Raw genomic sequence first — 15349 nt, 5'->3', positions numbered from 1 at the left:
TATTCATCTGCACATATGGAAGCTTCGATAAGGGTTTATGAAATGTAGAGATGATTATCATTATAGAACGTAATATTCACACGTTGCGGTTTAACTTAAAAGTAAACCAGACCTCAAATTTGGGAGGTACTGCAGGTGGCACACATACTGATCATCATTCGTTAGCCTGAGGTTTTCATATGGCGCCATTTTCTCCAATGCCTTTACTATTTATAACCGAGAGTTCATCTGCGAGACTTATTTTATTGAGAGTTTTTAGGGGCTGTCTTTATTAAACTCAGCTTGTCTATAACCGTCCCCTCATAGTGCATGTTTCAAATAATAAACAAAGCTTGTCGTTCGTTTTCCATTTCAATTCAAGAAAGGGCATGCCCCATGGCTGTTGACTGTATCGAGAATATTTATTTAATTTCGAAGTTAGCGGGTAGACTTGTTTTCATTTATATTCCCCAAATCATTCCTTGTAATACCTACTTGAGCGACATTTCAGCAGTTTGGTGAAATATAAAAAACATTCAAAGGAACATTAGGTTTGACTTTTGCCTGAAGTAGCTCTTACAAACTTTTTGTTTTAAAGCAAACATCTACATACGGTAGGCTACTTTGATATTACGACCATAACAGTTCCGTATATCCCGTGGGCTTTTCTAAAAATAGGTATATAGGCTCATTTTTTTGTTTAACCCATTGAATTTTTTCCTCATTTTCTAAGTACGTACATATAAGATTATTAGTACGTGTACATTTTTTAAACAAAATGTTTCCGGAATAACTTAACAACTGCTATATACAGTATATTAATGAGCATTTACCATTGATCTGTTTTAATAGATGGGGGGCATGCAGGCTAGGTCCACCCCTTAATACCCCCTCGACATCGGGAGCTACCCCCATTGAAATTCACCTACGTCACACTGATGACAATGATAACACCTCAAGCAAACACAGCGTTATGGATTTTGTTTCAGAAATAGAGAAAGAGAGAAAGAGAGGGAGAGAGAGAAAGAGAGGGTGATGAGTCATATCTAATGCAAACTCTGTTTCTCGATAAAAAAAAAATGTACACGGTGTGCAAGTGCGGAAATAACAGCTGTCTATAGTGTATCCAAATAAACTTTTAAAATAACGATGAATTGTTTGAGAATTGATATGGATTTAATGATTGCACATAAAAGCTTATTTTACAGCTCGGAACAAAAAGAATAAATATGATTCATCTTTCATATTCACAGCTTTGTCCCACCAAATCCATTGTTATATTATTGCATTCATTGGATAGTTTTGGATGATTGAATGCATTTCTGTCGCACACAAAATGCCTGGGTTGAAAGACTTTATTTCGCAATGATGGGGCCTAAATTATTTTTCATGTATATTAATGATCTCTTTGCTAGAGCAAAAGAATGTTGTTTAATCCTATATCACGGTTTATATATTGTAGAGAAAGGGGCTTATCATACACAACGTAAGATAGGAAAGGTGAAAGTGAGATAACAGAGGGACAGGGGCCGTGGGGTAAAAAGAGACAAGACTGAGAGAGAGGAGGATAGAAAGACATATAGAGGGAGAGAGATATGGAGAGAAGGGAGAAAGAGATAGAGAGAGGTATGAAAAAGGGTGAAAATGTGAGGGAAATCGAGTAACAGAGAGAGAGAGAGAGAGAGAAAGGTAGAGGGGGATCAGGGGGTTGAATGTTTTCAACGTGTTAAATCATAAGAACGTGAAGAACAAAATTCTTGATTTAACAGTCCCCCTATAATATTTCGTTCATCTTGTCTGTCGTTTATTACGCTAAGCTGCACACATTGCAAATCATACTAATTTTTTTTGTCGAGGCACATTGTAATCTCGATATGAATTATGCAAACATTGCGGGCTGAGTCATCGAAATATGAACATGATTCCGTGCCATTGTGATTACCGGTGATATTCATATACAGTTACACAGTTGAACATTCAATATTGACCCATCCTATTGTATTGATTCAGGAATGCTTCATATTATCTTGTCTATATCTCTCTTCATTATACACACAAGGGTAAGGTTTACTTGATATAACATCTCGGCTCAAAAAGCAAAATGGTTACACATTGATGTATAATATTATGACGCTGATTCTATCATTCGTCGAAGGCATCATGGTTTCGGAAGGATATATAAACACGTATTTATTCGAACGAACTTTTCCCGAAGTATAAATGACTCCTCGTTTTAAATTACATGTAATAATACTCCATGTCACATCGCAAAACCGACTCCGAAAACCATTGCAATTGCATTATCTTGGCCATATAGGGAAATTTGGTATCTTCCTCTTCTTCTTCTTCTTCTTCTTCTTCTTCTTCTTCTTCTTCTTCTTCTTCTTCTTCTTCTTCTTCTTCTTCTTCTTCTTCTTCTTCTTCTTCTTCTTCTTCTTCTTCTTCTTCTTCACCTCTTCTTCTTCTTCACTTTGGTCTGTTGTCGGTCTCTGCATCGGTTTCACGAAACGATCATAAGCACAATTTCGAAAAATTCCATTTGAATAAAAAAATTATGTCGCCGAAACGTCGGCGAAATTATTTTTAAAAAAAAGTAATGTTCATGCATTTTTATGGCGGTTTCGTGAAGCGCTGCCCTGTTTTTTGTCTTGTCAGTGTGATTTGGATAGTAAAGCTAGTGTGAACGCAACCATGTCTGCACATGAGCATACAATAAGCGACCATATCACCTGTTAGAGTCCTCGCTCGATGCATAATGACATGTGCATGACTAAAGTGGTTTGATATGCATCTCTGGCTCTTCTTCTTGCATGCCTCCGAGTCGGCTCTCAGTGCTTCTCTCTTCTGATGTAGCTCATCTTTATCGACGACCCGCGACACCTTATTGAAGCGAGCTGCCACATGGGACGACATTCATTTTAGCATCACACGAAGCATCATTAAATGTTAGTTTAGTGCATAAATAATATGCAGTTGGCTATTAAATTGGATTGATTGATCTATAAGCAAGATCAATTAGTTATTGTCAGCGTTTAACATCAAGTTTTGTGTTTTACCTAGATGTGTTTGAGTCTCTTTGTGGTTGTATATTATGTAAGTTATGAATGCCAGACGACCACTTTTTTACATCTGCAAATTGCCCTGAGATGATATATATTTTGCTATAACGTCGGCAAATATTGTCTTGGTGGTAAACTGACTGACTCTAGATCGAACTGCACGTTAGTGTTTAAAAATGGCAGCCACCCCGTCGTCATCGTCGTCGTCTAAGGCTGCGGTTCGTGGGCTCGTGCTCGAGAGGCGACGTCTGCACATGACTCTCTTCAACTTCGAGGATTTGGCGGGAATCGCGACCAAACTCTACTCACCTCAGGCACACATGATGTATCCGGGATGCAGCCCGGCGGCAGAGAAATCACCAGGTCAGTCAGGCCTCTTACAATAGCATCCCATGAATCTTAAGTGGCATTTAAATTACCTTGGTCTTTTTGTCTGTTTGTTTGTCATCTCTCTGTCTGTATGTCTGTCTCTCTTTCTCCCTCCCTCCCTCTTTTTCCCTTTTTCTTTCTCTCTCTCTCTCTCTCTTTTTCTCTTTCTCTGCCTCTCTTTCGCTCTGTTTGTGCGTGTGTGTGTGTGTGTGTGTGTGTGTTTTTCCTCTCTCTCTCTCTCTCTCTCTCTCTCTCTCTCTCACTCCTTCCCTCACCCTCTCTATACTTCTGTTTCAGTCAGTCTATCTGTATACACTGTCAAACACATACACATACACACACACACACTCTCTCTCTCTATTTCTCTTTCCCTGTATGTATCTCTTTCTATCCACTTCCAACTCTGTCTATCTCTATCTATGCATATAGGAGCGAGGCATTAATTTATATTTGCCCCTCTCCAGCCAGGCGAAGTCTAGATGGGGCTGCGAACAAGGAATTCATTGAATGCTGTGGGCACAGAATTTTTATTTAGCCTTCTATATTTTGTAACTCCTTCAGCATCTTGTGTGGTACACGTATATGAGCACTATACCATAAAATAGTAATACATGTATATTCATCATTCTAAAATGAGATATGATTGTACGTTACATGGCTATTTATTGATAACATTTCAGTGTTGATTTTGAAGCAAAGGGCGAACAAGCCTGACTTGCCACCACTAGTAGCATTTTCTCTTGAAATGAGGTCAATCGTATGCATATTTGAAAACATCTAAGGCATCGAATTGATTTTCTTCTAAGTTTAGAAATCGCAGAAGGTTAAGGGGTAAAAAGAGTCGGCTGCTATATTCAATGCTATTTACGTATTTGCCATTTGAAAACTGGGCTGATAGAAATGTAAAAGGTCGCATATGCTGATGGCTGCACAATCATGCATGCAGCGTGTACCAGAGATTCTAATGGGGGAAGACTGCGAAATTTAGCTTAGATGTGCAGGGGCGGATCCACCATTTTGGTTTTCTGAAAGGAATTCCCTCACTTTTCTGACAAGCAAAAATAAGAGAGAAACAAATGAATGGTTATATTTCACCTATTGAAACCTGAATTAAACAGGCATTTAGGCATATCGTTTATGAATTAACATAATGCATTTCTGGCTCTCGACAGGCGATTTTGGGTGATGTTTACACCAAACATTAAAACAAGTAGTAATCAAAAGGTTATAACCTTGCTAAATTAACCACTGATTAAATGATGCAAACGTCCAGTTTGCATCAACACGTGGTTAAATCAACAGAATATGTGTGAGCCCGTAAACATCTTTGCTTGACATTTTATTTCATATTGTTTTACCTGAATTATATACCCTCAAGTAAGGTACATGGTACAACATTGCCCAAAGCGTTTATCAAAGTGTGTTTTTCAATAATATTATGGAGTTGTAAATCGTAAATCATTTCGATTGCTCTGCTTGCTCGAAAAAATCTTCATGTAGCTGGCCATTATCATTATTAATCATTATCTTCATGAAGTAAAATTGTTATCATCAGCATCTTTAAATGAAGATAAATGAATACATTTCATGCAATGAACTTGAATTCAAAAGTGAGAGTTAATGTTTAACTTATTCTTGTATTTTATATCTTTATCACCAGAGGCTATTTTTCGATGGTTCCGCAAACTCGGCGCTACTAAGCTTGGAATAAGCGTGCAAGAAGTGGGTGATGATCTGGACAGCGAAAGACTCTTTGAGTGGAGCTATGTTAGGCTAGTCAAATCTGATGGTCAAGTGTTGAAAGAAGGAAAATTAGCAGCAGTGTGGAAGAAAAATGGCTCCAGCTTCGTGATCGACGTAGAAAGTTTTACGAACAACGCTGAGGAGAAAGTCCCCTTGTAGTTATTTCGCCCTATACATGTAGTTATTTCGCCATTTTATCATTATAGCCTGGTCGGACCGAGTTCGATATAATTATAGATTGGACATAGTGTGAAAACACTGTGAAAACCTTGCGAACAAAGTACATGCAGGCATGATTAGAGTTAGCGCAGCATTAACATTGTTAGCACCTGAATTTCAATAGTATAAATACCACTGAACTAAATTAGGACACAGTATGAATTAGTGTTAACACAGTATTGGCTCAGTGTTAACGGTATGAACCAAGCATGATTAGTGTTAACACAAAATTGACACAGTGTAACACTTTGAACACAGTATGAGTTGTGTTAACACAGCAATAGCAAGATGTAAACATTGTAAACACATGATGTAATTTGACACAGTATGAACAATGCTAGTTAGCACAATGAATGTGAACACAGTATATCAATAGAGCGTTAACATAGCACCAACAGTGTCAAAAGTGTGGACATAGTATGGTAACAATGTAAACAATGATGACACAGTATACGTTCATTGTCCACACTATTAAAATGCCCCAACTCCCTTGTTTTTAATGTCGGATTAATCCTGTGATCTAAATATTGCACATTTTCTCCTAACAAAACTTTTTCTATGGTGTGTCACACAACGCGAAAGTATTGTAATTAGTGTCTTTACTTAATACTAACGATCCCAATTTATATCAGCTCAGTGTTAACAGTGTGAACAAAGTGTGATAGTGTTAACACAGTTGAAACACGATGTCGTTCAAACTGTCACCAGTCTGCTTCTCTGATTTTCTGCTTACTTTTATATTTTAGAATTGTTGGATTATCCTTTGATGAATTGTGACTTTTCTTCATGAGTACCGTGCAATATTCTTTCGATTGTAGAAGACTGTGTTAGTTGTACATGTTGTGTGCATAGGTGCATACTTCTACGTATTTAATGAGTGTTTAAAAGAAAACTACATTTACATGTGCCAATCATTCTCTCTCGCGTCTCTCTCTCTCTCTCTCTCTCTCTCTCTCTCTCGTCTCTCTATGTCTCCTTCCCTCTTCCCGCCCTTTCTTGTGTTTCAATGTGTCTCCCTCTACAATCATGTTTGGGCTATCCATAATATTCAAATAATAAATTGAATAATAACCAAAGCACCTGTACACTTTTATTGAACTCTGATGAATATAAGCGAGGTCACTTGATAGATTGTTTTGAATAAATGAAATGGTCATAAACATATTGTAATGTTGTAATGTTGCAATCTTATCAGAGAGATGGTGGGAGGAGAGAGAGAGAAAAAGAAAAGAGAGAGAGAGATACAGACGGGGGGGGGGGGGGAGGGTGTGGTGGGAAAACGGGTAGTGAGATTGAAGGGGGAAAATAATCCTTAGCTCCATATCTCCTCATACGACACTGTCCAATGTTCTCGCTCTCTACTATTTCCTCAACTTTATCTAAGCCTAATATACCTTTCCATGATTCTAAAACTCAATGTAGTTTCACGAACAGTTTGCTTTTCAAAAGCAAAAATATCATAATTCAATAAAACAAAGCTCTTCCCCTACGACTGAATATAATCAACAAAATACTGGTATTATTCTCGTATTACATTATGTAAAATATACATGCAAACAATCTATAATAAAAGCCGGACTACATAGGACATGCATTGAACTACAATTCAAACGAGAAAAGAAAAAGTTCACACACATATTTTCGTTGTTTCTTTCTGTTAGTTTTATTTTAATGTTCAGTAATAGTATACAGAACAAATCATTACACACACAGCTTTCAGTATTCATAAACATGTACAACAGATATCACATTTTCCATCTTGAAACAAATAATATGGCTATCCATATATAACGAGACATACAATAATTCAACAATCATATATATAATATATAAATACATTCTTCTCTATTTTTTTTGTTTAAAACGCAAGAACAACCAACATCTGTCATAATAATCTTGTATCAAATATCTGTTTCTCTTTAGTAAATTTATTTCAAGTTCTTAAGAGAATTACATGATTTTTAGCATACATGTATATCTATAAACATAGGGGCCTGCTTTCCATATTAAAGTTTGACCACAGACCAGGCATTAAATAAGAAAATCACAATTTGGTTGTTCAGTAACCCTTTCCTGCATCTCAATATTCAAAACAAATGAAGAGAACATGCAGTTTGGGCATAATGGACTGATCTATGGTCAAACTAGACACAAACAAACTTCTTTTTAAGGAAAACAGACCCACAAGAATACTGATCAATGTGAGTTTGTATCTTCTTTTTAAGTATTACTTTACAACACATACCCCACCCTCCCCATAACCTACTATTTGTGTGTATGATACAAGAAACATATTTCTGCAGATGTCCAGCATGACCATGCTGTTTGGTGTGCAGTTCATGACAATACCTACATCAAGAAAGCATGGGGGATACAATAGATCCTCACAGCTCTCTGCAAAACAGTTGAGAAATTAACCAAGATGATACAAAAAAAATGTTATGAATTTGCTCTTTTTTATTCTTGATTCATTCCCTCACATTTGAGTGGAAAGTTTAGACTTGTCAGCTGAATAAAACAAACTGTACATAAAAACAAGATGATTTACCACGAGAAAATATTTTTTCAAATGCAAATACCTAAAGACTAAACCATTTTATAGTTAACGAAGCAAGAGCAAAGAAGCACTGCACTTCAAGTGCAAACTCAAAGGTAATAGACACTTTTTGTTTGGGAGGGGGGGGGGGGGGGGGTCTTTTTGGGGCTAAAGAGACATTTTGATCAAATTTCAGAGCACACTTTCTCCTTTGAATAGGACAACATCTTCCAAACCCCAAACAGATATGTGCTAAATATAAAGAAAATTGAAGACATTACAATTGAACAAAATACTATTGGGAAAAAAAAAGGATATTGCAATTTGCAAACTCATCTTTTCGAATAATGGAAATAAAATGATGGAAATTTGTCTTTAAAAATACAAGGGGGAAAAGAGATCTAGAATTCCAGAATTTTCATTTAAATACTTCAAGAAATTTCAAATCTCCCAAACATTCAAGGGTATTATTCTACACAATTTATATTCTATAGATAACATGAATTACAATTCATGCATTTCCAAGCACAAATATACACTTTAAAATCTCTTTGCCTTTGAAAAGTCAAACTTCTCCATTTTTGTTTGCACGTGCTCCACATGAGAGTCGATGAACACGACACACACACACACACACACACACACACACACACACACATCTAGTGAAATACATTCCATGATTGCTTCTGCACAACTCACTGGTCTACTCTACTCTTAAATCAATTAACTAATAAATTCATGATTCTCTTCTAAAAAATATCTATTTCTCTCTCATTGATCTAACCATTGTTGAGTGACTCTATACTTCCCTGCGTACATTCTAACAGATACTGCTCGCTTTTGGAATGAAAAAATATTCCATTCTCCCCTCTACTGGTGAAAAGAAAGCTATTTAAATTTCTGTGATGTTAGTGCTACAAATCTGCCATTGTCAATAATTACAAAACAAGGAAGTGGACTACCTTATTTGAATATGAGGCATTGCATTTTACACAAGTTTTCCAACAAACACTTGCCCGTCAGTAGCAATGGAATTGATATAAATGTACTACAGGTAGGTATACAATCGTGAGTTATCTCCTGCTATGATATCCCAAAATGTTCATATATTTTGCTTTTTTGTCAATACTGATATTGGAGTAATTGGGCTTTGCGTGTTGCAGATGACAATACATTATTAAAATTTATTTATCTAATGACGTATTATTTGAAAGAAAAACCATTCTTGAAAAGGGGACATACAATTTGGAAGCTAATCTAATTTTCTGACTAAATTCTATGATTACATTTGATGTTTGTTGATACTACTCTTTCTAAGCAGACCTTTACAAATCTGCAAACCATTCTTAAACTAGCATTCATTTCACGGGATAGTACTGTTTACATTTCAATTTGGCTCATGTAAAACTGTAGAACTTCTGCATAATTACATTTATGAATTTGGATCGTCTGGTATTATCTAGACTTCATATATCTATGGTAGTGGAACTGCTGTAACTAGTCACAATTGTGTGTTTGCCCTGAGTTTTTGCAAAAGAGCACTCATGGTGTTCACTTTGGTTAGGTGTAGTTTACTCTAAAACCAGAAACTTTGGCAAAATGAGACTTTGGCGATCTGTAAAAGAGCAATTTTCACAGATTCCTTTTTGTTGTTGGTATTGAAGTTTTCCAACATGGGCCTCGATGACGATAATGATGAAAACTGAAGCTTACAGTATCTAATACTTTTTGTATCTGGGTTGTAACAGTAAGACCTGGTAAGTGCAAAGATTTTTAATTCAACACTAAAAAGCAGCAAACTCTTCTTAAGAAAATTCACAAACTCGGCATACATTGTGTGCAGCTCAATATAATTGCAATTCATTTTTCTACCCATAAATGCAAGAAATCATTCAATTTAAATGATTTGCTAAAATGTACAAAGCAACAATTTATGTGCATGATCAAAGGTTTCATACACTTCATTTCAAGTTTTCTTTGCACAGAATGATTTAATATCTTGCCTCAAGTTACATCAATTGAAACACTATTTCCTAAGTTTAATTTTAACTCTCACGTACCCAGTGATATTTACCCCACAATGATGTGGAGGAACAGACAGACATAAAAACAAACCAACAAACAGAGAGAGAGACAGCGAAAAACAAAATGCAGCTTACTTTTGAAGAAGTCATTAAATTGCAAGATGATATTAAACCCTCATACCTACTTCATGATTCTGGAAACTGTGGCAAACCAAATTGTATTGACATAACCAACTCTCATCTATAAAGGTTTGTTTGGCTGTGAAGCGGTAAACCACTGCCGTTTTCAAATTACTTGTAGATGAATGGCAGCTGGGTAAAACATAGGTCCTACACGTATTCGCCGAGTTTTGTGTTATAAGATACAGAAACGATTCAATTACGTCGGTATAATAACAACCACAGCAATTTAAAACCTCGCGTCTGAACAAGAATTAAATTTTTAAAATCTCCGTAACAGTGAGCAACCGAAATGGGCGATGAATGAAGGGTATTCCCATCCTTTTTGCATGCTTGCCCACTAAACAAAATCTATGACAGCCTCTTGAGTCAAAAGACTCACTCTGCCCATTTACCTTGGCTCAAAATACATAACAACTTTGGAAGTTACTTGAAATTTTGGGCAAGTGCTCTTATAACACTGGGCAAAAATGGCCGGACATTCATATCAGAGAGCGCCTTTTGTCTGCTTTTAAACCATCACCCACAGGAACCTGGGTGGTATGTATATGATGAAGAGAATTCAGTAGTCACGGAGTCGATACTTACACACTCTCTTTGCTAGCAACACTGTGATATATATTAACTTACAGCATTCATCAAGAAGTTTGTGACTTTTAAAAAGGGCAACAAATGAAGCTTTGGATTTAAAACCCCAAACAAAAATCAAAACAGCACAAAAAAAAACTACAAGCACTGTTCACTCAAAGCCCTTTGTTAGCCCTCAACAACATGGGACTCTCTCAAGCAGTCCCACCTTAAAATAAAACTCTGTGATGCTCTCAACAAGATAGAACTCTTTCAAAACAGTCCAACGCATAACATCTGCGTGAGGGAAAACAAAAAACACGAAGTATAACACTATTGAAGATATTGGAGTTTGGCTGTTTTTGTTTTCTCTCGTGAAATTCACTGAAAGTTCATTGATAATCCTAAAGCATGACCAGCCAGAGTCTCAACTCTGCTCTGTCCACTCATTGTGAGGTGGATCTCATTGCAAGAAGGATCTCTGAGACGAAGGTTGCGACGTCGATGTTGGCATGTTCATAATCCTTGATGAATTTGTACTCCTATGGATAAGAGGATATAAAGAGAGTATTGACAATTAGAACGTAAAGTGACCTCACAATTGCTCCTGCGTCATAATAATAATAACAATAATAATCTGGATTTCTACAGCATTTATTACTGAATACCATCTCTAAGCCCTTTACAGATATTATTACCCCGGCCATCAGATTATTCACACTCACTGTGCATCATTTCCGCTCTATAGGTTTGGCATAGGGTTGCAAATGGATTTTTAGGATAGTTTCAATGTTAGGATTAGATATAGCAATGGGTCCAGGATTTGGGTGAAGAATTTGATAAACGTGGAAAATTAATTGTCACAAGAGCATGTGCTGTACAATCTACAAATGAATTAAACATAATCATGACAAAATTATACAATGTAGATCACCAAATACACAAGGACATTTTTCATCCATTGTGGACATGTTATTCCTGGTTTGTAATTGGTGTAGGTAGGTACATAGACTGAAGGCACTAGGAATGTCTTCTTATTAGGATAAACATTACTTGTATAGACATGTATGTGCAGGTAAATGTTTTAAAAAGTTTTTAATGAAATACTTGTATGCTTTAGGGTGCTAGAAGGGGACTTGGTCTTCATTTATCATGCAATGTCACATATCATGCAACTATGGAAGCCCCCTTTTGCAACTCCACAATTCACAAGTAAACATGGCATTAAATATGTTCAGTTACTCGTAAAAAAACGTTCCGAGGCAATTTTTCACTCTGTGCTTCTTTTTCTTTGTGATCTAGCAGCTGTTACGAATATGCAAATGAGATGGTGATTGATATGCGATTTCCAAGATGTGGCTCGAGTTGAGAGCAATAAACGGATCAAAGGTAACCAAATCATCTTGATTGTTCTTTATTTATCTAAATAATTCTGAGTTGTGGAAGGGCCAATATGAGTAGATTGCCCCGACCCAACACAGCCTGTAACACATTCGACTAAAAAACAAACCAAAACTAGATGGAAAGTTCAAGTTATACATAATGAGCCGCATGACCTTTGACCTTAACCTCATGACCCCAAAATCTAATCAGTTCATCGGTTCTGCAAGTAACATACATGACCTAAGTTTGGCAGGAATCCATGAATCGGTTCTTGAGATAAACGCGATCACAAACTGTTTTTGCATACATAATGAGCCCTGTGACCTTTGATCTTTGACCTCGAGACCCCAAAATCTTATCAGTTCATTGGCTATGCAAGATACATACATGACCAAAGTTTGGCAGAAATCCATCAATCGGTTCTTCAGAAAACGCGATCACAAGCTGTTTTTGCATACAAAATGAGCCCTGTGACCTTTGACCTTTGACCTCGTGACACCAAAATCTAATCAGTTCATTGGCTCTGCAAGATACATACATGACCAAAGTTTGGCAGGAATCCATCAATCGGTTCTTCAGATAACGCGATCACGAGAACGGGACGTACCGGACGTACGGACGGACGGACGGACAGACGGACAACCCGAAAACATAATGCCTCCGGCTACTTCGTAACAGAGGCATAAAAATGTTCATCCTCCTTAAACATTTTGTAAACAAAAATAAAGATTGACATTACTCACTAATAAATTCTTGTACTTTGGCCTGTACTTCTCGTCCTTCGTGAGACTGCATGAAAGATTAGACAGGAGATAAAAATTAGGTAATTAGCATTCATTCTCAAAATAATTCATATCTTCTTGGTGATAGCCAGAAGGGCATTAACTAAGTGTTGAGGATATGAGTTAAAGCCCTTATGACTCTCAACAGATAATATGAGTGTAACATAAATAGGATGTATTACTATGCACGGTTATATAACCCTAACAACCCTTTTGAAGTGACTAGTAGGTGGCTCAGTCAGTAAAGCATCATCTGCCTGTCAAACCAAAGCATCTGCCTGTTGAACCAAAGCATCTGCCTGCTGAACCAAAGATCTTGGGTTCAAATCCAACCTAGGCAGATGACTGAAGCCTGCCTTGTGAGCTTACGTGCCCCTCCCCTGTTTCTTAGAGGCAGGTTGTGTTACAGTGGAAAACACTCTATCCCTCGGATAGGATGTTAAATGGAGCCCCATGTAGAGGCGAGTCACCACTTTTTGCATTCTAAGAAACCACTGGACTATTTGTATAAGAGTAGGGGGAAACCCCGGTGCAGTGGTCCACCTGCACACTCCAATCAGATATACCGGGAGGAGAGACCCAATGAATACAGTAAATACATTCGTTTTTTCCCTCTCCAGTAGAGGTGACGCCAAATGCCTAAAATAATAATGCCAAGATTTGCACGGTGAAAACCTAACTTACAAGAACTAACCAGGCCGAATTCTAAAACTTTAATCATACTCGGAGGAGGATCAGTTGTAAAAGACCTCATTCTATCAAATTGAATGGCTTTCTTTACCTCTATAGCTTCTGTTTATCATAAGGAAGCCCTATCTGGTGCTGTCTATAAAGTTTTGTTGAAGATGCACTTGTTTTCAGAAGCCTTTGATTAGTTTTTGGTTGGGTGTCTGTAAAATAGCACTGTTAGGAGGTGTATCATTTGAAAGGAGAAAAACAAATATTACCTTTGTTGTGTTTTGTGTGTGTGTGTGTGTGCATGACTTCAGATAGATTGAAATTCCCTTCTACACTAACAAACTTTCTTCAATACAGAATCAAACTGGGGAATCCCCTAAATAATACCTGTAAGATATTGTTGCGCAAGACCCAATACAGTTCCTGCTACATGGCAGAACTCTATACTGATGGTTTAGAATGAACCAGAATGATGGGCAAATAATGTGCCGTTGTTCACCTATGCAGAAGCACAGGGAGTGCGAGTCAATGTCATTTTGAACTTGTTAAAACAAATATACTAGTTCATAGTTAGTACAGTGTACATGGTACAAATATTCAAACATGGAGAAGTCCTACTTTGTGCATTTTAGAATAATCACTGCCAAATTCACGGGAGTGCTTCATGAATACCCTTTCTTGTCACAGAGTGTACCGTTGGTGCATAAATGAATAGTTTTCATGGGCATGTATCCAATATTGGACTTAGTGGGTTTTTACATTTTTGCACAAATAACCTTTATCTGCCCGTGTGTAGACCGTTTCTACGAACTGGCTTATAAGATTAACTTATTGTGTACTATCCAATTTTAGTATGACACATCTCCAAAGTCTCTATTTCCCACATGATCTCAAGCTTAGCATTTAGTGGGTTATGGTATGCTTCTGTAGTTGTTGGTAGGAGGTGTTGTTGTTTTCTTTTAATATATATATAGAATCTATAATGCTTGGGAACATAAGCTTGTATGTTACCAAATAAGGGACCGACAGCGTGACATCCTATCCATGGGACTATTGCCTTCTTATAGATTGTGTTAACCCCATTGGTATAACACACATTCTCCATAGACTCTAGCCCAAGTTATCTAAGACTCTGTATTCAACAGGTTAATCACATACAAGTAAATTAGTTTTCTCACCATTTATTGACAAAGGATATAAAGTCTTCTGAGTAGGAGTACTTGTCGTTGTGTTTCAACCTTGGCGGGTCACCTTTGACCACCTGAGAGAGCTGCTCAAAAACGCTGTTCCATTTGGGGTACGGGAATTCTCCTGTCGCTACCTCGTACTAAATAATGGCAAAGGGGAGATACAAAAATACAATTGAATTCAATGCTGAGTACTTGAGGTTAAATAAACCTAATGAATTGAACAGATTTACATACCACTTAAATTACTGATTAAATTGACATTTAAAAACTTTTAAAACTACAATATTGAAATCAAGTATCGAATTAAAATTTGTAAAAGCTGATCAAATGTTAAAGACAGACATATATTAAAATACAATTCAATATAATTATATATATATATATATATATAATTTTAAACGACAATAGAATGTGAATAAATAACAATTTAAAAGAATGTTGAAAGGTGGCACTAGTTGGCCAGGAGGGATTAGACCTCCCTGCAAGGTCACTGACAGGTGGTTATCTCATCAAATCAGCTCTCAAGTAACATAAGAAAAAGGGGATTATGGGGGACCAACAGGCACCGATTAGGCATTGTTTGGTATATAGAGGGCGCAAGCAGCTATAAGTAGTGCAGTGGGACTTTAAACAAAATTAA

The 15349-nt window shown here is 36.9% G+C and overlaps 2 protein-coding genes across 2 annotated transcripts in view; one reads left to right on the top strand and one right to left on the bottom strand.

Annotated features, from left to right (window-relative positions):
* The first annotated feature begins 2813 nt into the window (after positions 1-2813).
* LOC105442853 lies at positions 2814-6040 on the top strand. Its single transcript, XM_011675471.2, has 2 exons — positions 2814-3401; positions 5068-6040. The coding sequence occupies exons 1-2, from the start codon at positions 3215-3217 to the stop codon at positions 5307-5309; spliced, it is 429 nt and encodes a 142-aa protein (XP_011673773.1). The 5' UTR covers positions 2814-3214; the 3' UTR covers positions 5310-6040.
* Positions 6041-7007: 967 nt separating this feature from the next.
* LOC589763 (dual specificity mitogen-activated protein kinase kinase 4) overlaps positions 7008-15349 on the bottom strand; it is a 29415-nt gene continuing 21073 nt past the window's right edge. The window contains exons 10-12 of the mRNA XM_789397.5: positions 14698-14846; positions 12803-12848; positions 7008-11218 (exon numbers count right to left, since the gene is read on the bottom strand). Of these exons, the coding sequence (XP_794490.3) occupies positions 11123-11218; positions 12803-12848; positions 14698-14846 (291 nt within the window). The 3' untranslated portion in view covers positions 7008-11122. The remainder of the gene's footprint in view (positions 11219-12802; positions 12849-14697; positions 14847-15349) is intronic.

Source organism: Strongylocentrotus purpuratus, unplaced genomic scaffold (genome assembly GCF_000002235.5).
Source record: "Strongylocentrotus purpuratus isolate Spur 01 unplaced genomic scaffold, Spur_5.0 spur5_contig_837, whole genome shotgun sequence".
Taxonomy (NCBI): domain Eukaryota; kingdom Metazoa; phylum Echinodermata; class Echinoidea; order Camarodonta; family Strongylocentrotidae; genus Strongylocentrotus; species Strongylocentrotus purpuratus.
Note: the sequence above shows the minus strand (reverse complement) of the source record. Positions and strands in the feature narration are given on the sequence as shown.